This window comes from Euprymna scolopes, chromosome 8 (assembly GCF_053919585.1).
Source record: "Euprymna scolopes isolate OS-2025 chromosome 8, ASM5391958v1, whole genome shotgun sequence".
Classification (NCBI taxonomy): Eukaryota; Metazoa; Mollusca; class Cephalopoda; order Sepiida; family Sepiolidae; genus Euprymna; species Euprymna scolopes.
In genome coordinates this window covers 102,148,056-102,174,432 of record NC_136489.1, presented here as the reverse complement: position 1 = coordinate 102,174,432, position 26,377 = coordinate 102,148,056, and the positions used below count along the sequence as shown (strand labels likewise).

Below are 26,377 nucleotides of genomic sequence, written 5' to 3'. Positions count from 1 at the left end.
TTTTGTTTTGTTTTGTTTGTTTTTTTCACTAAATATAAAACATATTTTTCAGTCATCAACAATGAAAATGAACAATTTTTTTTTTTAATTTTGTAAGTAAACTAGAATACTCGTCCCAGGATGATAAAATTAATTCTGCAAACGGAATAGTTTTTGTGACACTTTTAATGCTACTAAAATTAATGTCTAGAATTATTATTCCAATTTAGAATAGAATTCATTAGATTATTTTAATTCTAGAAAATGTCCAAAATTTAAGGTTTAAGAGATCTTTTAAAGAAATTAAAATTCACGGATTCTTGTTTGATACCTAATGATTATGGATTAAATTTAATACAATTCTGAAATGTTTGAATTTTCAAATGGGAGGTTGTGGCCTAAAAACTCGTTAAAATATTCCAAAGAAATTGAAATTTGGAGAGTATTTAAAATTTCAAAAATTTGCACAAAGGGCGTTCATCAACTTTTTACTCCTTTGTATAAAACTAGATTGAACTACATATAGCCTACATTACTCACCTTTATGCCTAGCAACTATATTCTCAAATTCATAATGAATTAGTTTAGGAATTCTGTACATCCAAGTATATAAACAGAAATACACACACATACCCAACTTTTGTATAAATAGAAAAATTAAATGTTGGAAACGAAAAAAAAAAAAAAAAGAAAGGAAAATATTTCTTTTACAATGTGAAATCCAATAAGCAGAAAAATAAAACGGAAAAATATTTTTCAAAGTCAGCAAATAGTTTGTTAAAGACGAAGAACGGCATTAATTAATGTAGTTCATTTAATAATAAGCAAGCTTTTTTTTTTTTACCATATTTCATTCTATAATAAAGAATGATGTGTATTTATTTGTAAATATATATATCTGCCCCATCACACAAAAGTCTGCCCAACGAAGAAAAATTCAAATCTATTTCCATAATTAGACTTTTTTCTTTTTTTTCTTTTTTTTTTCTTTTTTTTTTTTTGCTTGTTTTTCATTTTTGCTTTCTATGTTTATTTTTTGTTCCTTTTTTTATGAACATCTTTGCTGTTTTTAACGTATAAAATATGGCATTATGTTTTTATGTTTGACCCCCACCACACTTTTCATTCTAAGGAAGAAAATAACATTTTTTTTTTTTTAATTTGAAAGTGAAGGTTATTTTATTTTTATGTATATATTTTTAGATCATTAGAAATGATTTGCGTTTGTTTTTTTTGGAGAGGGAGGATCAACCCGTGATAGTTCGGTACTATTCTGTTAAAATTAGAAAGAAAATGCATGAGAAAGACTTATATTTTGAAAACAAATAACAAATTAGACAACCCTTGCCATCTGAAATGAATTCCAAAAGAAATCCTCCAATCTAAAGTAAGTCAACGGTAGATTTTTTTTTCTTAGCTCATAAAAAATATTATTTATATATGAAAAATTAATTGACATAATTCTATGAATTTATTTAAATATTAGTGTGAACACTGGCAAAGCATAATTTTTTCTGCATTTTTTTATGTACACTAGTTGAAAATAATCATTGCGGTAATATTTCTTTATCAATAAAAAGTAAAATTTCAATATTTGTTCTATTACTATCCAAGTGTAATTAAGTATGTGCGTACGAGACTATAATCATTTTACAAAGTTACTGGCAGAAAATCGAATGGGAGAAATGTTTGCAAATCTATGAAAATAACAATATTCTCTTGTAAGAGCAATGACTTTCATAGGTGGCATTTTTATATCGATATTTATTCTGAAAAAAAAAATGGTGCAATGCTCTAGTGATCTAATTTCGACTGACTCTCTTTTCCTTATATATTAGACTAGCAGGGTTATCTGACATTTCCCGGGGACATGGATAGCAAAATAGAAAAAGTGTGTGTAACATCTTTCTTTCTCTATCACAAATACCATTTCACACTAAATGTCAATGGAAAAAAAATTGCTCTAAATGTCATCAACCTCTCCACCCACTAATTAATTTTGTTCTGGTTGACCCCCAAAAGAATGAATTTTACAAACAAAAATTGTCTGTATTTTGTCCGAGACAATGCGAAAAGGATATATTAGATTTGTAGGTATGTGCTGTATAGGTTCTTAGTTTTAGGTGAATATATAGACATCTGTTTGTTTTTTTTATAATAGATTAATTGGATATTTATTGAAATGGAAAAAATACAATAGCGTAGAATAAAACAAAGTTTTTAAAATCCTGTTTTTATACACATGCCCACCCCGCAATGTATTTGGGTTTCTACATAAACAAATCAGCCATTTTAATCTATTGTTGATGAAAAGGAATGCATTTCTTGTGATCCTTCAAAATTTGGAAGTATTTAAACTGTTACATAGAAAACCATGTGACAAGGAGAAAGAAGCAACCTTAGTAGAAGTTAGTGTCCCCCATGATGCAGAGTTAAACAGAACTGAGAGTGTAAAGATAATGAAATACCAAGGTCTTATGTACAACATGAAAAGAAACTGGAATCTTAGGGAGATCTTCATCATTCTAGTAATTATTGGAGTAACGGAACTCCAGAAAAAGAATTTCAAAAACTACCTAGCAGATATACCCGGTGAACCAAGAGTAAGAGAGATTCAAACAATTACCCTTAAAGGCACGGTTAAAAATCTTTAAAAGATCTCTTCGTTGGGATATGAGATAGCAGCTAAATGTCTAGCATCCAGTAGGATGTCCCATCCCCAGCTTGAACAAAATAAAGCTTTAAAATTCTAATTAGGTAATATGCTTGCTATACATAACTGGATTAACTTTTTTAACAAAAAAGAGTCTTAAGAAAATTGTCAACGCAATTGAGAAATTCCATCTACAATTTGTTTGCTATGCAGGAAATAGAACACTGATAAGTGATGTTCTTTATCTATACCAGAGGACAAGGATGAGATTGCAATCTGTATTGATCATGCTCAAACGGCCTTCTGTTACCTCTAGAATATACTGGCTTAAACAAGGGATAAAACTCAAGAAAATTGAGGATATACTAAACACTAGTGTTCATGATACTGCTGTATAGCTGTGAGACACAAAGAATCTCCATATACTCAGTTTTCGACGTGTACTGCCTACAATGCATTCCAATCCAATCCCAAACGGCACCACCTGTGCGAGATACAGCATCATCAGCATCATAGAGACCCTTTTGAAAAGAAGACTTCATTAGTTTGGTCACAACTACAAATTGGTGGCTTCAATTCACACCTACTGGTTGAAGGAAATGCAAAGGCGATTAACTGAAATGGATTAAAACAATGAAAGCAGGTATGGAGAAAGTAAATGCACCCCCATACCATTTTTTTTATTTGTATTTGTTGCTGGAATCAGGAATGACCGAAGTATCCCAATAACTCAACTGCCGATTGACATGGGTAAACCACCCTGGTATGTGATGTGGTTAACTTATTTAAAGACAGCTCAACCTATCCTGGGTGAATGTTATTAAACGTTACAGTATCATATCACAAAGATTTGTAGATATACATTATGAAAACTGACTTTCAATATAACAAGGCAAAAAAAGCTTATTCAAAACAAGAAAGTTCATCAAAATGTCGCAACAGCATACTAGCTCGTCTTAATGACAGGAAGGTTGTTCTCATTCTATCAGGCATGACTGAATAAAGGTATTAATTTATGTTATTAGTTATCATCGCCTGGAGTCAGGATTGAACCATCAACCTCCAGAAGACAATCACATAAAATTGATTCTTAACGTTTTATTTTATTTATTTTTTTTTTTTAACTATTACACTATATGTGTATGTTCTAGATTTCCAAAGTTTATTAAAAGGTTAAGTTCGAAAAGATGCTCCTGTAGAAAATCTGAAGTTATCGGTTGAAACATTGCGAATCAAGTTGAAAATAGTAATCTAAATAATGCATAACATGCTGTAAACATTCTAGGAGATTCTATAGAACAAGCAAAAAGGCTTTGCAAAAAGAAGAAAATAAAGGGAGTAGAGAAACATTTAGGAAGGAACTATTTAAATACAGAAAAGTATGTCTAATTTGGAGTAGTTCAATTCTTACCATAAAATTTTCTGCTTCAAATTGACTTTTTAAAAATCAAATATCTCTTCATAATGATGTTTTTTGTTTGTTTGTTTTTTTTTTATTAACTTTTCTGAATCAAGCAATCATTAAATGACCTTTAGGTCCCTTCTCCTCCCATAGAAAACCTGACTTCATTGCCAATTTAATGTCTGACTTTTCTAATAAAAGCATTTTTGGCTAAAATTTTGTACATTTCTATTGACTTGGTAATGGGGTTGAGATTGAATAGATATTGAATTCAACTTGTTGGAAAATGAACTAAACTGAACCTTGCTATTTCATTCTCTGACTCTACCCGACTGATTTTCTTTTAGTAAATTGCTTGATTCTTGATGAAAGTGAAGTAAAATCGAAACATGATGACAGCTGTTGATGGAAGGAATAAAAACAAAATTTCAGTAAGACATTTTCAATCTATCAACAGATGTTCAATAGGTATTGAATATACACAAAAGGAAACAATTGTCAATAAATAAACCCTTTTTGAAAACAACAAAAAATTGGTTTTTACCTTATAATTTAATTCTCATTAGGATGGGTTTTTTCTCTTTTAAAATGTTTTGTTGCAATCTTAAATTGTCAAGATGCAAAATACTTTTTTTTTATGCCAAAAGGTCTGTTGTAAAAGAAATTAAAAAAAAATATTAAAGAAAAAACATAATTGCTTAAAACTACCCAACCTTATTTCAGTTTTGTGTGTGTGTGTGTATGTGTGTGTGTGTGTGTGTGTGTGTGGGTGGGTGGGTGGATGTTTTCAGTGTATCATCCTTTTTAGTTAAGCAATAAAAAAAATAGATTGTTTCTCATCGTTGGATTTTAAAGGAAGTTAAAGATCCTGACATTCAAATTTATTTTAACAAAATTAACATTAAATTAATCCCAAGTGAAAGCATTAATTTTAAAATACATTTTCACCAAATCTATATCATATGAAATTAATTCTTTTTAAATTCATTAAAGATTCTCTTTAGAGACCTAATTTAATTTTAAGACATTTTTCGTGTAGTAATCAAATTATTGGCCATAAATATATCAAAATAAATTGAAATTTTCATATATTACATGTATAAAAATTACCTGTAATTTGTAAACAAAATTAAATATTTGTATATTTTTGAGATGAGGCTTGATAATTTTTTTGTGTATTTGGATTGTTTGGACTATTGTTCTAATCTTGGTTGTTTTTTTCCACAACGTTTCAACCGATCTAACTTCTAGCCATCTTCATATGCATTCACACTAGATGTTATTGATGAAGGGTAAAAAATAGATATTTTTCACCACACATGAATGACATTCAAGATGAAAACAATCGTCCAAATAATACAAATAAAATTAAATATTTTTGTTAAAATACTTATTGTAGAGATTTGTTGCTCCATAATTAAATAAAATATATAATTCTCTTTCAGACCTGATCTTCAATAATTATTTTTATTTAAAAAAAAATTAATTTTACTGTACAAGTTTAAACAAGCATTTGTGTGCAGTTTTGGAGGTGATTCTTTCGTTGAACTTTAAAGTTGACTCTTTAAGATGTATTTGAAGAATCAAAATATGTAAAGCTTAATCATAAAATCTTTACAAAGAACTCTCAAAGACATAGTTTTAAGGTATTTTTAGAATGTGTAACATTTTTTCATATTTAAATAATGAAAAGAACTAATTTTCAATGACAATAGTTAAAATTCAGTTTTTAATCTGATATATAAAATTAAGTCAATCTTATCTTTGATTTTTTATTGTACATTCTCACAAAATCAATATTTCATGCTATGCTATTTATTTATTTTTTTTTTTTTTTGTAATTTAAAATTATTCCGGTATCATTTGTTGATCTCTGTATAAAGTTAGGTATATGTATCCACTCCATCATCTAGCATGCTTTGAATCGATCTGTCACGTCTACCATTTGAAAAGGGAATTTTTTGGAAATTGATAATGGATATTGTCGCAGACATAACAAGTAAGACATTTGTATTTAATACAACTGAATAAATATATGTATATATATAGACATATATGTATGTACTTATTGATTTGTAAATCGCCACTTGTCTTCATCTTCTTCCAACAACGACTATATCTCATTCCTAGCATTGTGATAGCCTTCTAATTCTCTACTACATACCTATCCCATACAATGCTTCAAGCAAACTACATATCAGTTAATATATTTGCATGTACAGGATTCACTCCTAAACTAATTAACCTATCATTATAAATTTTTTAACAAGGCTGCTTGACATGAGGGTGCACAATGTGGGCTTAGTTTCATTTAGTTTTATGCAAAAACAATTTTCAAAAAGAAATTATTGCAAAATAAGTTTTAATTTTAGAAATATATATATTGTGGCATCTTTTTTAGGCCTCAGCGTTTCTCCTTCCACTTTGTTTGATGCGTTGTGACTTGCCAAAGTTGGTCTAATAGGCTTAAGCTCAACTATGAGAGATAATGGATAAATTTCACAATCTAAGTGAATCGCAAGTCTTTATTTGTATAGCAATTTAAATCCGTGTTGAAAGCGGGTGTACGATACTTAACGTTTAAACCTGAGCTTAAAACTGTGTTTCCTCTGAGAACACCTTATTTTGTAGATACATAATAGACATAAAAATATTTCTGGATAGACAGTCAGTACAACCTATTGAGGTAAACGATACTAAAATCTAAATGATTTAATGTGTACATTTAATGATAATTTTATTACCCAGCTTTTAAAGTTGGATCACATTGGTGAAAAGGTGGACATTAAATACTTTTCATTATCCAGCCGATTCTATTGAAACTTGATACATCTTAAAAACGTCTTAACCGCCCAACAAAATAATTTTATTTCTATTTTACTTTTATTGGATATTTTTATTTTGAAAAGGATGTTTTGAATGGAGTGGTCTTTTTGCATTTTCTTGTATTTGCTTTTTGTTTACAGTCTTGTGAACATTTAATACCTACTCCTATAATACTTGCATATATGTTGATTACACACACACATATATAGAGAGAGAGTAAGAGACTGACCACTTATCAAAGTCAAAAAGCTACTCGAGGATAAAGATTAATAAGAAGAATAATCAGTTGAATCATCATCATATTTGGTTTTATGTCCATTTTACATGCTGACATGTGTTGGATGGCTTTTACAAATTGACTCCCAAACTAACTTATCTCGGGCCATGTCTTTATTTGTTCTTCTTTTCTCAAGTTTATCCTTATCACTTCCTCCCAGGTTTTCCTTGATCTTCCTATATGAACTAACATTTCTACCTCGATTGTTCTACACCTACTAACCACAAACTTCTCGTTCATTCTTTAACGGGGCCATACCAACAAAGTCTCCTGTTCTGCACACACCTTCCTTTGAAGCCATCAGATGTAAACCTTTCTTTAAAACTTTGATTACACATCGATAATATCATTTTTATCCATGCTATGTATGTCCTCAACCTTTACTGGCCAAGTTTCACTCCCATGCATTATCACAGTGTGTACACATCTGATAGACTTAGTCAACAGTGGTAACACTCTACTGGTTTATAATAGAAGTTCCCTGAACTTTATCTGCTTTTAACTCTTATAATCACACTAACACCTGTCCAACCTTGTGCTGCAATAATTACCAAGGTAACAAAACTTCTAAATAACCTCAATGAAAAGAATATTTGAACATTGAGAATGGAATAATCAAAACTTGATTGCTTATGAGGATGGTTTATGACAATAATTTGTTTACATTGGATTTGATGATAGCCATGTTGTAGTCTGCAAGGAAGTTCTGTGGTAATGTGTTTCATAAATGGTAAGTCCTTAGAAGGAAACTCTGTTCATGGTAATTCCATTTGATGTTAGGTACACTAAAGAAAGGAAATTTCTTTGCAGATGTGATAGAGTTCTTGCTGTGAATGTCTTACAAGGAGGAACCAGGTCATCTCTTTGATATACATAGCCATAATATCACAAGTGTTATAGATTTTTTTATGTATTCTTTGGTTTGAGATAAAAATAAAACTCTGAATCTTTGTTTTGTTTTACTTGCAATTTTGTTGAAAGTATTAATTTGAATAACCAATTTTCACTTCAGAAATTTGCCCTCGAAGGCGCCAGAAGAAGAAAGAAAACACAAGCAGGAATATGAAGCCATGGTGGAGGCTGCGAAAAGAAAAGGTAAGAAAACAGTTCTTTTGCTGAGTTAACATCAAAAATTGCTGCTTATCTTATGAATTCAAATAAAGAACATTTTTTTGTTTGTTTGTTTGGAAGCAGGGGGTGGGGGACATATTTTTTGGATTTGATATAGTGGCTTTAAATCTAAAAATAAATTCATTTTTATAGTTTGGCTCATTTATCTCGTTCATCAAAAAAAGAAAAACAAGATTGTTGTAACGGAAATTTTACTTACTGATTCTATTACCCATGAGACAAACTATGGACTCATCACTCTAAAGCAAATCTTAGTCAAACTGCTTATTAGGTTGCATAGAAGTGATCATTTTATAAACAGGTATGGCAAGTTAAAAAAAAAAATAAATAATAATAAAATAAGTGGATCAACCCTAGTTAAAGATGACTCAAATGTTCCCTTTTCATTGGCTACTATGAAGAAATTTAAGGACACCACTCCTTTCGCTGAATAACTCCACTTACCCTTGATTCACATCTTATAATGCTAAGCTTTTAGCAAACAGGCATTAAGTACTTTTTTTGAGTCTTTGATATAACTTGACCAAGGATTGAACCTTTCCATCCTATTAGTTAATAATCTAACCATTATGCCAAATGGGTAACTAAATTACTTCAATGTTTAATGGGGATTTTTGGTAAACTTATACAGACAAGAAATAAAATTTTAGTTGTCAGAGTGACAACTTTTTTTTTAATATTCAATTAAAATGAATTAGTTTAATTAAAGTTTTTTTTAATGGTTCCATAATACCAGTTGTCTGGACAAAGCTACATTATTTTCTTAAACTGTAGTGAAGTACATTATTATAATTTCAATAACAGAGTACAATAACAACAAATGAAAATAGGCTAGTCAGAATCAAAGTTCAATATTTCAGCTTATATGCTATTTAGGTCCAACTTTTATAATGTAAGATATTACAAGATAGCTTTACATGTTAGATAGATTCCAAGGGTTTATTCAGAATTAATACTGTCTTAGAACAAGTGATTCACTAGAATAATATATGTAAGTGTTTTGATGTCTTTAACATGTATTTCAGATTAATCTTATATTTAGAATTATACCCTTATTAAACGCTCTATTCCAGTTTCATTTCTGCGAGATATTAGTTTTCAATATTTTCATAATAGAGGATTTATGCACAGCTAAAATCTATCCAGCACTTGTCAAACTCTAACCTTGATGCATTTAATTACTCTTTTCTGTGAATATTTCTACTAGGCTCTGTGGGTTTTAATGAGTTTTTTGTCTTGTCATCAATATTCATCAGTGGATTTAGGTTAGCTCAGATTGCAATGAATCATTAATAATATTCGTTAGGACTTAAGGTTGGGTTGAGATCTGAAGTTGTCTGAGTGGAATAGAAAAGAGGCCGTCAACAAACAACCAATGACTTTTCTGCAGATTTTTTCTTTTTATGATCTGCATACGGTTAGCTTTCATTTCAGATGTGTCCATGCATTCCTGTAAGAGGCTTTCTCCATTAGTCTATCCACTTGTGCTACCAGATTAGGCTGTCTAAAGATACTGGTTTCCGGACCTAAAATGCATCAAATGTTGATGCTATTGTTTTTTCCTTTCTCTTTGCAAAACTCGGTCGTGTTCTGAAAAATCAAAATCAAAAACAAAAACAATTTTCCTCTACAAAGCAACTAAACCAAACATGATTAATAAATATTTGAAGATATAAACAACTTGAAGCCTAGTGCTTGAAGCCTAGTACTTTATCCAAAATTATTTGATTCAGCATTAAATAACCCCAAAAGGATCGTAATGCCATAAAATAAAAGCAACCAAACCACCAGTTTATCTGTCACACTTAAGTTTTTGGTCAGTCCATTACACATAAGTTTTAAATAGCATTTTCAACATTCTGTGCATTTTATTAGATGCATCTGTGTGTTTCAATAAGAGGTTTTGTCTGTCTTTAGTACATACATGTGAAATAAGATTTTCATTGTTAAACATTCAGAATTATATACAACATAATCACATTGACATGTCAGTTCTTATTAGATCATGAAAGTTAAACAACATTGAATGTGGCCAGTAGCAGATGAGTGACTATTTAGATATACAAGGCACTATATGTGAGAAGGCAAAACCTCTCTGCAAACAAAAACTTTTTAAATAAATACTCTAAAAATTCTTTTAGCAAGTATTTCAGTATAACCTGTTTATCCACACATATTGACACAGTGGAACAAACAGGCAATGGATAACGGTTCCATTCTCAATCATGTGGCAAAGCTCTTCAGGAAGAACATGCAGTTAGTTTCATTCTTTCTCATATATTCAGATTGAATGGCTGAATCTTAAGTGTACATCCTTTCTTGTTTTATTGACAATAAATGCCAAATAGTTTATTAAATGGCTATTCAAATATTTCTTGTTTCTCTCAGACTGCAAAAATAAATGCATCAAATTGTAAATCTCTATATCAATACAGTTATGTGACCACGTCTCGTGTATCTGTTTTTCTTACTTATACGTAACTTACCTGCTACAGCTTGTTGACATAAAACTGCAATAGTATTCAAAATTAACTTTTTTAAATTCTATTTTAAAAAGTTAATGTAAATACAAAATTAAATCCACTAGGATGCATTTCGGTTTCTTCATAAACAAGTCAGCCGTTTTAATCTTTTGTTAATAATTTAAAAAATAAAATAAAATAAAAAAGAAACTGTAAATCATAGTTTCGCTTAAAGTTTTTAAAATGCAAAAGTCAAGTATCATGGTTAAATTGTGCTTTAAGTAAAGACATTCATTTCAAATCCACCTCTGTCTTATCAAAGAACTAACCATTGATTTCATGAAATTATATTTACATAACTTGAATTAGTTAAATAAACAAAAGTCAAGTATCATGGTTCAATTGTGCTCTAAAAAGAAACATTTATTTCAAATGCATCTCTGTCTTATAAAAGAACCTACAGTTGATTTTGTACACTGGGCCTTTCTGCTTGTATAGTAGTAACACTTCTCAAATGCAGTTGTGATGTTAGGTTGTATAAAAGTGTTAACTTTAGTGAAATTCGAACCTTTTTCGTTAATCGGATATTTTGATTATGTATCCATTATGGTTTCCAATACAAAACTTACATAAAGGCACTCCCAGATACATAAGTACCTTCGTGTGAAATTTAAAAAAAATGGTCTCAGCCATTTCCAAGTCCATAGGGAATGAATTCCCACACGCACAGTTCCTTTTATATAATAGTAGAGATTCAACAATACATAGTTTTATTTATAAAACTTTTTATTTAAGAAAAATGTATAAGCAAATAAAATAATTATTAAAGAAACATTCAAATAAAAAGATGTATAATGGAGAAGGTGTCACTCATTTTGAGAAAGGTATTTTTTTTTTTATTAATATTGAATTTTCCACTATTAAAACCTTTAATTTATAATAAGCAATAAAGTCAAGTTAAAAATTAGGGTTATGATAAAATGTGTATTTTTAATTGTTTATTCTAGAGTGTCTCAAATCCATTTGATCCGATTTTTATTTTGGTACATCAATAATGAAGATTCCCATCTTGAAAAGCAGAGTCAAAGTCCACTGTTATTTTTGGAAGCTGTCATACGAAATGAATGTCGAGTATCCAAATTTGGCACAAATTTTGTATTGATTGGAAGGATTTCAAGTTTGTTGAAATACTAGATAAGAATTTGATATGAGTCTGATTTTAAGTTTTGTATACTATCTTTCTATTTGATTTAACCTGTGTTTTATATGCTGTTCTGCGTTGGACGGTTTTTAGATATTAAGTTGCAAACTAACTTATCTCTGGTCAAGGTTTTATCTATCCCTCTTTCTCTCGTTTATCCTTATCACTGATCCTCCTACCGCAACTATTCTACATCTACTAACCCCAAAACTCTCATTCATTATTTCAACATGTCCAAACCGTCAAAGTTTCCTATTCTACATACATCTTTCTATACTGTCCAGATTTAATCTTCCTTTGTGATCATCAGATCTGATCTAAGCCTGTCTTTAAAACTCACATTACATATCCATTGCATCATTCTCATAACATTTCTCTCTATGCATGTCTTCAACCCATAACTCATCTTGGTCTCCATTGACTCAGTAGACTTCCTAAGGACAGTACCAAAGAGATATCACGTTTTCGAGAGATTGTAGTAAAAAGAATTAAAGATAGTCACATGACTGGCCTCATGCATCTTGAACTATGGTGTGAGATATTCAAACGTGTGCATTTTTGTATAAAGATATGCTAAACATTAAAATAATAAAAACAAAATGCTCAACATATCCGTTTAATTACATTTTTTTTTTTATTCATTATCCTTTTCACACTTGTATACAGTTGTATTTAAATAAAGTGTAATTATTTTTGCATACATTTCTATTGCAACTTACAAAATATTAAAGTTATGAAACGTATATATTTAAATTGGGTATGTGTTTTTTTTTTCTGATATAATTGGTAAAACTTTGAAAATATTTCTAATGAAACTGATGGCAATATAAATAGGTGCTCGCAAAAAGATATCTTCTGCATGAACTCTAGTAAATTAAATTGCTCTATATTCACCTTTCTTATTCAGGTTTAGCTTGTAGCTTATACAGAGCCTTAAGGGATCTTTTCTTACAAAGTATACCATATTGCTTCAGCTACAAGAAGGTATTTTTAAGATTGGAAGGAAGGATCTTGTGTAGGCTTGTCTATAAATCGGTCTGTATTTTCTAGTCATTCACAAGACATTTTGAGTGGTCCTCAACTAAGCTTAAACCAATTTCAATTTAATTTTTCTCCTTCCTCCCAAATGGTCCTTATATCATGAAGAACCAAAATATCAATTAAAAATGTGGGTCATTGTATCAAATTTTGAAATATTTACATTTGAAAAATTCCAAATTATCTGGCATTATCAATCATGTAAATTACAACTATTAAATCCTGAGTGACTCTAAAATTTGTTCATAAAATTCACTATCCTTTCTGTAATCCAGCCATATTTGGTACAAATAAGCTTCAGTCTATATCTGATTTGTCCACCAAGTATCAGGCATGAAAATACAACAGTTTTTGTTTGTCATCCAATTATATGACGTGCAAACTTTTCCTTGGTACTGATTTTATTTAGGCTGTGATGGCTCTCTTCATTTCAAGAATAATCTGAGAATTGTTTTTATTATTGTTGAGATACCACACACAGATAAAAATAAGAGTGGAGGATAATGTCCAATATGTATGAAACCTATTCAGGATCATACCTCCTACTGATGAGACAATCACTAAGATGGTTCCCTCATCATTAAACAGAAATAAAACAAAAACTGTTGGACATTCATAACTGAAACTTGGTGAACAAGTCAAGCATAAACTGAAGTTTATTTGTATTCAATATGGTTGGATTGCAGAAAAGATTGTAAATTTCATTACTAATTTTATGAATGACATTGGAAAGGATGGGAGTCACCGTGTAGATTGCCTTTCTAGATTTAATTCTAAAGTTTCATTGTGAGCAAAATTGTCATGCTTGGTTGGGTCATCCTCAGTTATCAAATCATGGTGTATTCAACAAAGAAGTTTTTGTATTTGGTATAAAGATTGAAAACAAATCTTACTTTTGAAGACATGTTGCTTTCATTAGACATACAAGGTATATAATATATATATATATATATATATATATATATATCTTTCCATTGTAGTATTAAGTCGCAGTACAAGTGTACTACAAGTTAGTACTTGTTATTGGCTAAAAACAGCAAATAGCAAACAAATGTTCTTGAGTTGGTCAATAAAAATGACAAAGAAATAAATTGTTTTTAGTTGGTTTATAAATCTTTAAGTGTAAGAATCTATTTTTTTATTATATATAAAATTTGAATTTTTTTTTTTACCTTAAGAAGTAAAGCCAACCTCTGCCTTGTATTTCTGACTAATAACTTCATTAACAAGATATGTTTAAAAAATCTGAGCTAGATTAAATAGTGTTGCTAAAAAGAAAAGAAATATTTTAATAAATTTTAATATTTAGTCCTGATCAATTTTTTATAGAGGAAGTCGAATGAGTTTTCACTCTCACAGAAGTCTTAATACTGTTATCCAAATCACGGGGTACTAATTTTATAATATAACACCTGTGAAAAAGAGAAAAAGGTTTTCATTTGTCCTTTTTGCTTTTCTTCTCTTCTTTACTAACCAGCAGTATTACCATTGTCAACTAATGAAATAGTCTATAAAACATATGCAGTGTCATAACTTATGCAAGTGAAATCTGGTCATTGGAGGTTGAGGACATGCGTTGCATGGAGAGAATTGATATGAGAATGATACAATGATGTGTAATGTGTGGGAGTTGAAACTCCCAGGCTAAATCGATTGTCACCTTTTTAACTCTGATAACTGGAGAGCGACACAGCCACATGACTTCCTGTTTCTTATCTCTCTCCCTCCCTCTTTTCCGCTGAACTCTCAAGCAGTCAACATGTAACGAAGAGTTGCAGCCTCTCATCAATCGCAAGTAACATTACTCATTTCTCAACAAACTCCTATTCTCAACCAAATCTTATTTTTTCTAACTATATCCTTAATATTTCTCATGTAAATTTATGTAAATAAATCTGCATTCTTTCGCTAATATATATCGGTATGTTTTCATCATCATTATGCGACCTTTTGCTTTTCAATCCTTCTGCCATTCAATTCATATAACTACACAATGGGGATGGGATCGTCTATAACATAACCAGACCATCCTGTCCTCCCCCAACAAATGTGAGTCCTAAAAACCAGCTTAGTTCTGATGCCTCAGAGGAAAATTAAATCTGGACAGTATAGGAAGATTTGTGTATAAGAGTAGACTTCACTGATATAGATGGCCACGTTGAAAGAATGTATAAGAGTTCTTGGATTCTTAGGTTAGTAGATGTAGAACGGTTTAGGCATGAGGGTCAGTTCACGGGGGAAGGTCAAGGAAAACATAAGTGATAAAATGACTTGAAAAAGAGGGATAAATAAAGACTTGGGCAGATGCAGGTTACTCCAACAGTAAATTTCTTAAAGCCGTTCAGTGCATGCCAGCATGCAAAATGAACATTAAAGCAAATATTATGATGATAATGATGTTTGATTGACAAAGGGATAGCTTAGACAGAAAGAATGCAACTATTCTGGTTTTAATCAACATTCAACTCCGAGATGTGGAATTGATCAGTGGTTCAAACAGTTAGCATAGCATACTTAAAGGCAGAAGTTATGAATTCAAACCTCACACAGCCATAAGTAATTTTACTCTGATTTTGTTCCCAAATTAATTTAGACATTTCGAATTATAGTATGTAGCAGATTAGGGTTTTTATTTTTTTATAATCTATGTAATTTATGGAAATTAGGAGCCTGGGCGATGTAGGGTATCGCTGTTATAAATAAAATGAAATGTGCATTTACTATAAACTCGAAAAGTACTGATTTAATTTCGACCACACTTGATGTGCTTATGTGCCAGGACTTATGATAGGCCGCTTAAAGCAGGCCTCTACAACAGATGTCAAAAAAAAGTAACAGTAAGTTGTTGCTTATGTTTATTTGGGCCATCTTATGTTGATGAGATGTGGCTATGTTGGTTACTAATAATTCATAGCTTTTGCTTCAATTGTAAAAAGATGTTAGAGCAGTACTGATTAAAAATAATAGTTATGTTTTATAATTGAAAATGTAAACATTTCTAAGCTTTTAATTTTTATTACTTTATTTACCCATTAACTCTTATCCTCGAGTGGACTCCGGGCCTTGATAGATGGTGACTCCTGTGAAAAAAAAAAAAGATATAATAGATTAGAGCTAGTTATTTCTCAAATTGTTGTCATTAGTAGTTTTCTTCCTATAAAATCAATGTTTTAACTCTAGTTTATTAGTTTCTTTTGTAGAACTTTTATAAATGTTTTTAACAATAAAATGATATGTTTAGATTTCACTCCTTTCATAAAATATTTAATCCGTTTAGGAAGAAATTTCAAATGGCTGGCATCTTAACTAAATCTTAGAACAAGAAAACATATGACAAACCTGAATATCTTGGTGCATTAGACTGAATATTTAAAGGTTCTAGTTTAAATACCGGGTTTCAGCATCAGTTTTTCTTTTTAAAATTAGATTGAAAATTTTTATCAGATCTTCATGTAATTACAGTTTTTATTCAATTAATAATTTAATAACTAAACGGTACTGTAATAATTTAACTTAGAGAATTAAGTTTAAAAACATAAAAGGAATATTTTGTAAAGCTAATTGGCTTACTTAAAAACAAAAGGTAAACACTAGTAATGGGATGATTCCAATATTTTTCCTGATTCTGATACAATTTTCCTGATTCTGATACAATTACCAATTCTGATTCTTTATATAAATCTCTAAATATTTAACTATAAAGTTATTTTTTCCGATTACTGTAAAAACACATAAAAACACAATTGTGGGCGTGATCTATAGATTTTAGTTTTACTGGTAGTTTAAAATAAACATCTATTTGTTTTATTATTACTATCAGCAGTGGGAGAATTTGTTTTAAACAAAATCAAATAAAGATAATTAAAGGAATCAGTTTTGGCATCAGAAAATAGGCACAAATATTTCCAATATCGATTCCAATAACCCAAAAAGTTTGGATTTTTCCCATTCCTGATTTCGATTAATCATCCCAATACTAGTAAAAACACTAGCAAGCAACGCCAAGTAAGTACAGAGAGAGCAAGTGTAATATATTTTGAATTTTTACTAACACTGCATGATCACGATAACAAAGCAGTTATCATTATATTACCAAAGTTAAGCAACATTGAGCTAGGCCAGTCCCAGATGGATAACTATTTGGGAATACCAGAAGCTATAGGTGGAAATATGATACCTCCCTGCAAAAAACATACAGACCTGAATATGCCTTTAGCAAGTACTTTAGTATAAACTATCTACATATTTGTTGATACTATGAGCAGAAGTTCTGTTCTCAATCGTATAGTGAAGTTCTCTGTCAAGAGAATGCTTTAATTAGTTAGTTTTTATATTCTTAATTATTTTTCTAGGCTCTCTGCCCGCTACTATATATGTCTCCATTAAAGCAATGCTGGGTAGGAATAGCTATATTTAGATATATTTTTTCTCCATATATATCTTTTTATAGCAACAAGTTATAATGGTTGTTTCCTAGTGTGATGATATCATTATTCTGATGAGTAGGCTCCACCAAAAAGGTATGCACCCTGGAAAGTAATGAGTAACAAAAAGAGGATTTATGACTGCGAGATTATCGTAACCTCGCAGTCGTCACGGCAAACGACAGCGAGATCTACTCAAACAGAATAATGGTGCGCAGCGTGCGTGTGCTCTCCAACTGTAAAACCCAGTTGTGCGCGCGACTGTGTAAAGATCGTTTCAGCTACGCGCACATTGCCTTTCTACACCCATGCAAATTCTGTGGGCATAAAAACTAAAACTCTACCTTTTCACTTGGGCGTCTTCCAAAGCACCTTATGTCACAAAGATGTTTTTTTCATCCAATCGGATTACAAAGAAAACAAATTTCAAAAATATTTTTTCCAACAGCATTCGTGGAGCCGGTTTGAAATCTATAAAAAGAGTATTTTGCGCCAAAAACCAATCAGTCGACCCCAGCCAGCATGCTGTAAACATCGATTCCGTCCACAGGACGTTAAACGCATGCGCATCTGATAATTAATTCTCCACGTAGAAATGGACTTTTTACCTTACTGGATTTTTCCTCTTTTCGATCTCTTTGCTAAAATAAGCGATGGACTTTTATGTTGTTTAATTCTTCCTAAAAAAGGACTGGTTATTTTTAACCTAGGACTTTGACTTTTCCTGCTTCATTACATAAATAACATTTTATTATCCTAGTCGCAGGAACTTTTTCTACTTCATTACATAAGGAACATTTAATTCCCTCAGTCGCAGGAAGAGACTCTCAATTAAGAAGAAACTTTCTGGTCTTCTCTTTTCACTTATTTACGATTTTAAGAAAATAAATTTTGTATAAATTTATTCTCCGCCTCTGTCATCTTTGTTTGATTGTTCAACTCCATCTTATACATTTTTTTTATTTTTGAGTTTGCGGGACTAACATCCATGCTTATAGTCCCGCAATAAGATAAAAGCTCCTTGTTTTTAAGGTGATATAGGTTATAAGAGCAATAAGGCCAAAGAAACCATTTTTCATTAAATTGGGAACCCAATTAAAATGTTTTCTAAAAAGTGTATAATCAGAAGGAAATGTGAATCAACGAAAAATAAGAAAGCGAATGTTTTCAAGTTGGAAAAATGTTAAGGCTTCATAAAAAATATAAAAAAGTGTAAATCTAAATAAAAAGAAAATGTGTAAGTAACTATCAATGTATTTATACCAGGCAGTGCCAGGTTTCTTTAATAGTTACATATAAAGCACATTTCTAAATTGTCAAGAAGACCAAGGTTGTCTTTGAATCACTTAGAAAATCAATTATAAACTGCATATAGCTATCGTACGAGAACATCAGTCTGAAACCTCATTTTGCTCAGAACATTGACCACCTTTGAAATTGTTGAGTGACGTGCAACCAAGTGAATCGTTTTCATCAATCATCTGCCATACTCTGAACGTTTTGTTTCCATGGGCTTGGATTCATTGAAGTTCCAATGTTTAGCCACTTGGTTAATTTTATGAGTTTTTACTATCTCACCTTGAACGTTATTGATCTAACACAGGTGAACATGTCTACAAAGTCAGAAAACGGCACAGCTCCAATGACTTTCACAAACATCTTTTTATGCTCGGAATTGCTGAAGCATGGAACAAACTGTCTGCATCAGTTGTCGGCTGCCATAACATTCTTTAATACCCTCATACTTCTTGAAATTAATGAAAACTACAACTGATGATTCCCTCTATTCATACATATGCACATCTGTACGTGCACTTTTGATGAGTTTTAGTGCACCTGAGCACAGTAGACAATGATTTGATTTTATATATGCATTTTGTATATACTTATATTTATTTATATTATACCTGTAACTCCTCATTAATTAAAGCAGGAAGAAAATTTGGATTTGTTTTTTTCTCTATACAGTGAATTAAGTTCTTGTCATGTGGTTGGTTAATGAAATTGCTAAAAATTCAACTTTGTTAGAATATAGATTTTCTATGTTTTGTGCCTCAGGATGTAGTAAACACAAAGCCTTTGCTTTAACAAAAAATGTTAACTCGTACCTACTAAACTGAATGTTTGCATCTTGCACTCTACTTGTCTCTAGTCTTCTTGGTATTGTCTGTGACAATCATTGTGCAAACTGATAGTTCAGTGATGATTATCTCTGTCTAACAAGTAGACTGTCATTGGAGGGGAGGGGCATAAATAACCATATTTTTAGTATTCAAGGTGCTGTGAATGCTCCAGACTCTGGCTAGGTAACACCAGAAAAGGTCTTGTGCCTGCTGTCCATATAGTCTAGTTCAAATGATTGGCATCAGCCAGGTTGCATGTGGTTTTATTGTTTCTTACGCACTCTGCCATAACTTCCTTGATCTATGTTCCCTATAACACATTTGAATATCCTGGGTACTAGAGCTAATGTAAGATGTGACATACTATATATGTCTGGACCATCGAGTATATAAGACATCTGTAACCTATTAAGACAAAAAGCATGTTCATTTTTAAATATTTTTTCATTGTCCTGAAAAAAAAATTATTGTAGCTTCTCAAATTAATATTGCAGGACTAAATTTAAACATTTTTTAAAATCTTTTTTTAATAATTGAATATAGTTAAATATTTGGTTTTTGTTATTCCTTCTTCAGTTCTCATTCTATTCATGACTTATAAAAAATAAAATATCTATCAGGATTAAATATTAAAATCGATTATTCTTTCTTCAATTCTTAGATGTTAGTGCTTTTGTATAATAGACTCAGTCTGTCAGTTTATTACTTCATTTTGAAATGGCTTTTTCATTACTAAGCTTGTGGAGGTATCTTATTTTACATTTGTCCAATCATTTCTTGAATAGGCTCTGTCTGTTGGTTTAAGATTTATGTTTGAAATAACACTTTCGTTGCTAAATGCTCAAATTGAATGTACACATCTTAAGAATATCTGGTTTTATTTAGAGTTCCAAACTCTTGATAGACAACTTCTTTTTTTTTTTTTTACACTTTTCACTTGTTAATTACCATAATTGGGTGATTTTCTTTTTGCAACTCGCTCTCTCTTTCCTTTCTCCCTACACAGTCTTATAAAAGTTAAAATTACATGCTCAATCTTTCTTTTTTTTATGCTTTCTTTTTTACTTACCAATTTGTTTTATTTATTTATATATATATATATATATATATATATATATATATATATATTTAAAAAGCCATAGTCAGATTTTCTCCTCTGATTGTAGTAATTGATGTTTAGAGTTGAGATGCTGGGTTTATGCTTATTTTTTTGTTTTAGAACTTTTTAACATGAAAATAGAAATATATGAAGGAGTTGAAAGCAGAGACGTACAGAATTAGTAAATAGACTATTTTTGTAAACCGATGAGGAAAGAAAAGCCATGCCAGTATTTTCTAATATGGCATTGAGAATGGAAAGTGTCATAAGAAATTAAAAGAGCTCTAACCATGTGACCAACAACAAATCAGTTCATCATTGATCTCCACGTATCTAATATGTGACCATAGTACAAAATCAGGAAAAAAAAATGTATAGCTCCCATGACTTTCACAGACATCTTTTTATGCTTAGAATTTCTAGAAAGTCTAGAATGAGACATGGCAAATAAGCTTATCAGATCTTCCTTTTTATTCTTTCTTAACCGTGGGGAAGAAGTGTGGAGTGGTGCTGTGACAAGTATATTGAAATCCTGAAACCTTTATTTTGTTCTGTTCTTTATTTAATGTTTCTGACCACTGTTATCGAAAAGATGGTGATAACGAGAAAGAGGAGCGCAGGAATTGCTGCTACATGTTATCTATACAAGATTTTAACTGCTTATGTGATAAGTAAGCCTGTGACAAGAGAATATTCTTTTGACTCTAGAGTATATATCAGTTAGTATCTTATGTTTTTAGATAGTGATGTGGTTCTCGGTTGATTAACTGTGTCTAATTGTGTCTGATATATACTCGAGAGTCAAAACAATGATAAGAATATTTTCTTGTCATAGCTCTAGTGATAAGCTACCATCCGGATTATCTGCTGGGATCGAAAAGTGCTATGCAGGTTTTTATTAAACAGTAATTAACTCGGTTTATGGAATGACTATTTAATTTCTGTCTCGTTCAGCAACTCTCCTAAATTTACCACTGCACCTTTTAAAGATCCTCAACGCTACTTTTCTTCATTGGTATTTGTCAGTAAAAAAAAAATTAAGAACTGTAAAGAATCAGTGTTGAAAAGATGTAGACATTTTTTTTTTTTTTTTTTTTTTTCAGAAATCTTTTTAATTCATTGACTTTTTTTTAATCTTAAAATTATTTGAAAGACGGTGAATATTTTATAAAAAACACTGTTCTTGTTTCTTATTGAATGAAACGAAGTTATCAACTTGTGGAGGGTTGGGTAGATTCAATTTCAAAAGTGGGGTTTTATTTCCTGTTTTGGTTCTAATTTAGTCTGTTCATGATTCATGGGAATGCTTCACCTAATTGAAGTATGCAAGAGTAAGGAGACAATGAGGTGAGTAGGGGTTTCCTGTACAACGCCCCCCCCTCCCTCTCTCTTTAAGGAGTTATGTCTTGATAACAAGAATCCTATCTCTTTCAAATGCTCACTGAAAAATTGTCACCATTTGAATGACATGTATGTGTGTTCGTGTGTGTGTGTGTGTGTGTGTGTATGTATATATATATATATATAATCCCGCCCCCCCCCGAAACAAAACCGTTTTGTACCATTTTTGTATCCCATAATAAAGATATGATTCTAAACCTTATGTTTAGAACACTTTTAATTTTGATCAAAATCTATTACATTATTTGGATTCGAGGAGATTCTCAAATTATGAAGTTTTAAGAAAAAATTGAAATTCAGTGAATCTTGCTTAATGACTATGAATCAAATTCAATGCAAATCTGAAATATTTATAAATGAATTTACAAATGAAAGTTTGTGCATATAATATATCCTATATAACCTCTTTAAAATACTCCAAAATAACTGAAATTTGGGTAATATTTAATAGTATTAAAATTTCACATAACTTGGAGATATCTGAATTTTCACTCCACTTTATTTTTACCCTCTTTGTATAAAACTAAACCCACATTTAGACCTCTTGTGTCACAACTGTTCCAAAGTTCATAATGATTAATTAGTCTAGGAGTGAATCTTGTATATACAAATATAGAAACATATACATGTAGCTAACTTTATATATACTGACTTGCACACCAGTGTTGCTCGGGAAGTAATAAGAATCCTGTGTGCTTCTTCTCTCAACTCTGAACCCCATATCATCCTGTTTATCTTATTCCTTAATTTTTAAAAGTAAGATGCCATCTTGGCCGTTTATGTACATCCAGTGTGACTGCTGATCCCATAGTAGTCTGAAAAGTTACTGCCATTTTATTCTTTGTAAAATTTTACTTTGGAAAAGTGGTTGTTTAATCTTGGTATAAGTCTTTGTTTTCAATTCCATTTGATAAGCAATAATAAGAATTGATAATTGAATACTCATAACTCCAAATGGAATCAAAAGGAATCTTGACTGGTAGGAAATTCTTTTAAAATCTTCATCCTTATTAAAACTAATGTGAATTTTCTGTTAACCTCGGTTTCTATAACAAACAAATTTTGTCTTTTATATAGAAGGATATATCCTGGCTACAATCTGTGTTTCTTCGTTGTTATTCTTCAAATATATGTGAATGTAAAAAAAAAAAAAATGCTCCTTACCCTGATCTTGTGTATTCCCAATTGAATACTTCAAACATAACCCTTTTTTATTTCTCTTTATATTTTCTTCAAATACAATCACTATACTTTTTATTCTTGAAGCCACCCAGGGATAAGGATTTTTAAAAAGTTTGTTGGATAATGAACAGCACTACAAAAATGGTGGAAATGATGGGTGGAATGGGCATTTAAAAGGCCAGTTTAACAAGTATTTGTTAAAAATTAGACTTGTTGTAGTTAGTTGGGAAGCAGCACTGTGATATTTTATTCTACAAATGTTTTGTTCATTGAAATTCTGTTAGGTTTTAAGTTTACAGAGAGAAAAAGGAAATTTCTTTGCTGTGGTTGCAGCTAGATTAATAAATGCCCTCTTTCATACTATATAAGTGGAATAGAGGAGGGGGCTATGAATGACTCGTCACGTGTGCAGTTTAATCTTTGTTTTCAATCAAGTTTTTTCTATGGCAATATTTTGGCATGTTGTATAAATAGAATTTAATGAATTGACAAGTTGAACAATAACAAAAATCTTCAAAGGGATGAATATGGGAATGCTAAAACATATGGTGAACAGAAGTCTGTTATATCCCTTTTTTTTTCTTTTTTTTTTTAACTGCAAATTCGTTTGAAATCGCAGCAATCAAAATTTGTAGAGTTACTATTCCAAAATAAAATACTCAATAAAATAATTTCAAGTTTTTCATTTTTTTTTTTTTTTTATATCAAATGACAATTGCAAATTTATATATTGCCCCCCCCCTTTACAGATCAGATTTTTCTATAAAACTTGGCTTAACGAGTCACAGTAATGTATAAAAAGTGTGTGTGTGTGTGTGTGCATGTTTTATGTTTATATATTTGTGTGTATAAGATTCACTCTTAAACTAATTAATTGAGCATAATGATTTTGTTGGAACACAGTTGCTAGGCAAAGTGGGTTCTTAATATGAACTATATTTAGTTGAATTTAGTTTCATGCAAAGAGGGTAAAAAAAGTGGCAGCCTTTCGTGAAATTCAGATATCTGGGATAATCATAATTTTACATGATAAATAAATGATTACCAACTCACAGCCATCATTAACATAATTTCAGTGGCTTATATTTTCTATTAAATATTAAATTGTTTTTGGCATAAATATGTCACATTAGTAGGTAAACTAAAAAAAATTGCTCTGGACTAATTTCTCAACTATATTTACTTTTTTAAAATTTTGTTACCATCGATTGGATTAAATATGCAATCGATTAGAAATATTTTTTTTTTGTTTTGTTTTTAAAAATACAGACCAAACAGTTTTAAGTGTATTTTTTGTGTAAAGCTATGCCAGTCAAAGAAATAAAGAACGGGAATTTTTCTTTGTTATAATACAGAAATGTTTTGTTTTTATGTACTCTATACCTGTTGGAACTGAGTATCAAGGTTAACTGATAAAATGATAGGGGAAATCTAACAAATATTGAGGTCAAAAAAGGTTTACTAAAGAAAAGATACAAGGTGAACGGAGTAATTTTGCAATTGGTAACATTGAGCTACCAAATCCTGTGAGATCACATTCTCTTTCTTTTTATAGAAAAATAAAACTAGACGATTCTGTTATTTATATGCAATATGACAGTATCAAGAATTAATATTTCTGAGGTTCTTACTTATAAAACTAAAGCATAATCTTTAATTAAGAGACCGTCAATATTTTCAGATATTTGGTAAATCAATTGTAATTTTTAAAATAAGTAAACAAATTTTTGTTAAACTATTTTAGATCAAAATTATTAAATATTCGTTTTTTTGTATTTTTTTAATATATTTTCAAATTTTATCTTTTTTTTAAATTAAATCTAAATTCTTAAAAATAAAAGAACAAATCTATAAAAGTTATGTACATGTATATGTTTCTATATTTGTATCTACAGGATTCTCTCCTAAACTAATTATTGTATCATTATGAATTTGGCACACATCTGTTAGGTGTAAGTGATCTTAGTATGGGCTATATTTAGTTTAATTTAGTGTCATGTAAAGGGAGAATAGAGAAGGTGTAAATTTTGTAAAAATTCAGATACCTCTGAATTTTTGTGGAATTTTAATAATAGGCATTAGACATCAATTAATAAATATTGCCCAAATTTCGGTTTCTTTGGAATATTTTAAAGGATTTTAGGAGGCATATGGACACAACTTCTTATTTGGAAATTCAAATATTTCAGATTTGTATTGAATTTGATCCATAATCATTAAATATCAATTAAGCAAGATTCTCTGAATCTAAATTTCTTAAGTTCCTTTAAACTTAAGATTTAAATTTGAGACATTTTCTCGGATCAAAATTGTCTAATGGATTTTGATTAAAATTGAAATAATTTTAGACATAAAGTTTAGTAATATAATACCATTATTTTTATCCTCATAAGGCAACATGAAAGTGGTGCAAAACTGTTTTATTTATAGAATTTGACTCTTGTGATGGGTATTCTAATAAATGAAATATTTTTGTTTTGAAGAAAAAAAACGTTGGTTTTGGAACGTTGCAATAAAGAATGTTAGTCCTCAAGGCTCAATGGACAAATTTATTTTTAATTCACCTTTAACAACTAAATATTTTTGCTTACTAGCCAAATTGAAAAGTTATTAGCCAAAACTACATTATTTTTTAAATATAGCATTTTTCATTTTGTGATCAATACGTATATCATAAAGAGTTTTCTGTATTTTTATTTTTAAATAAGCATAATTCTAAATATCCACTGAATTTTATGTTGCGACTTGAAGATATAAGCATTCGAATTTCTTCAGATATTTTTTTTTTTTTTTTTTAAATAGCCTTTGTTAGAAAAGAGTATAATGTTCTATTAAACCTTTTATTATTTAAATAATTTGACTGTGTTGGTTTTATTGAAATAAAAAAAAAATTTTAAATAAAGGTTGAAAAGACATTTTTCACTCAGTAATGACCTTTAGAAGATTGTCAATGAAAAAAAACACAATTGCCAAAAGATAAGCGTTTTATTATTTCTAGTCACCATTTGAAAAAATCACTCACAAATGTGATTGTTTCACTTGCAACGTAAAGCCCCAGTACTAAGCACACGATCAGTCACGTAGCATCACTTATGGGTGCTTTTCTGGGTATTCTCTTTTTTTTTTATCTATTATCTTTTAATTTTGAAGACTTAATTTGAACCTGATATTTTCAAAAA

The 26,377-nt window shown here is 30.2% G+C and overlaps 1 protein-coding gene across 2 annotated transcripts in view; it reads left to right on the top strand.

Annotated features, from left to right (window-relative positions):
• LOC145283677 (uncharacterized) overlaps positions 1-26,377 on the top strand; it is a 263,008-nt gene that overhangs the window by 192,969 nt on the left and 43,662 nt on the right. For both annotated transcript variants that reach the window (XM_080132691.1, XM_080132690.1), the window contains one exon: positions 8,150-8,232. In XM_080132691.1, coding sequence (XP_079988817.1) covers positions 8,150-8,232 — 83 coding nt within the window. The remainder of the gene's footprint in view (positions 1-8,149; positions 8,233-26,377) is intronic.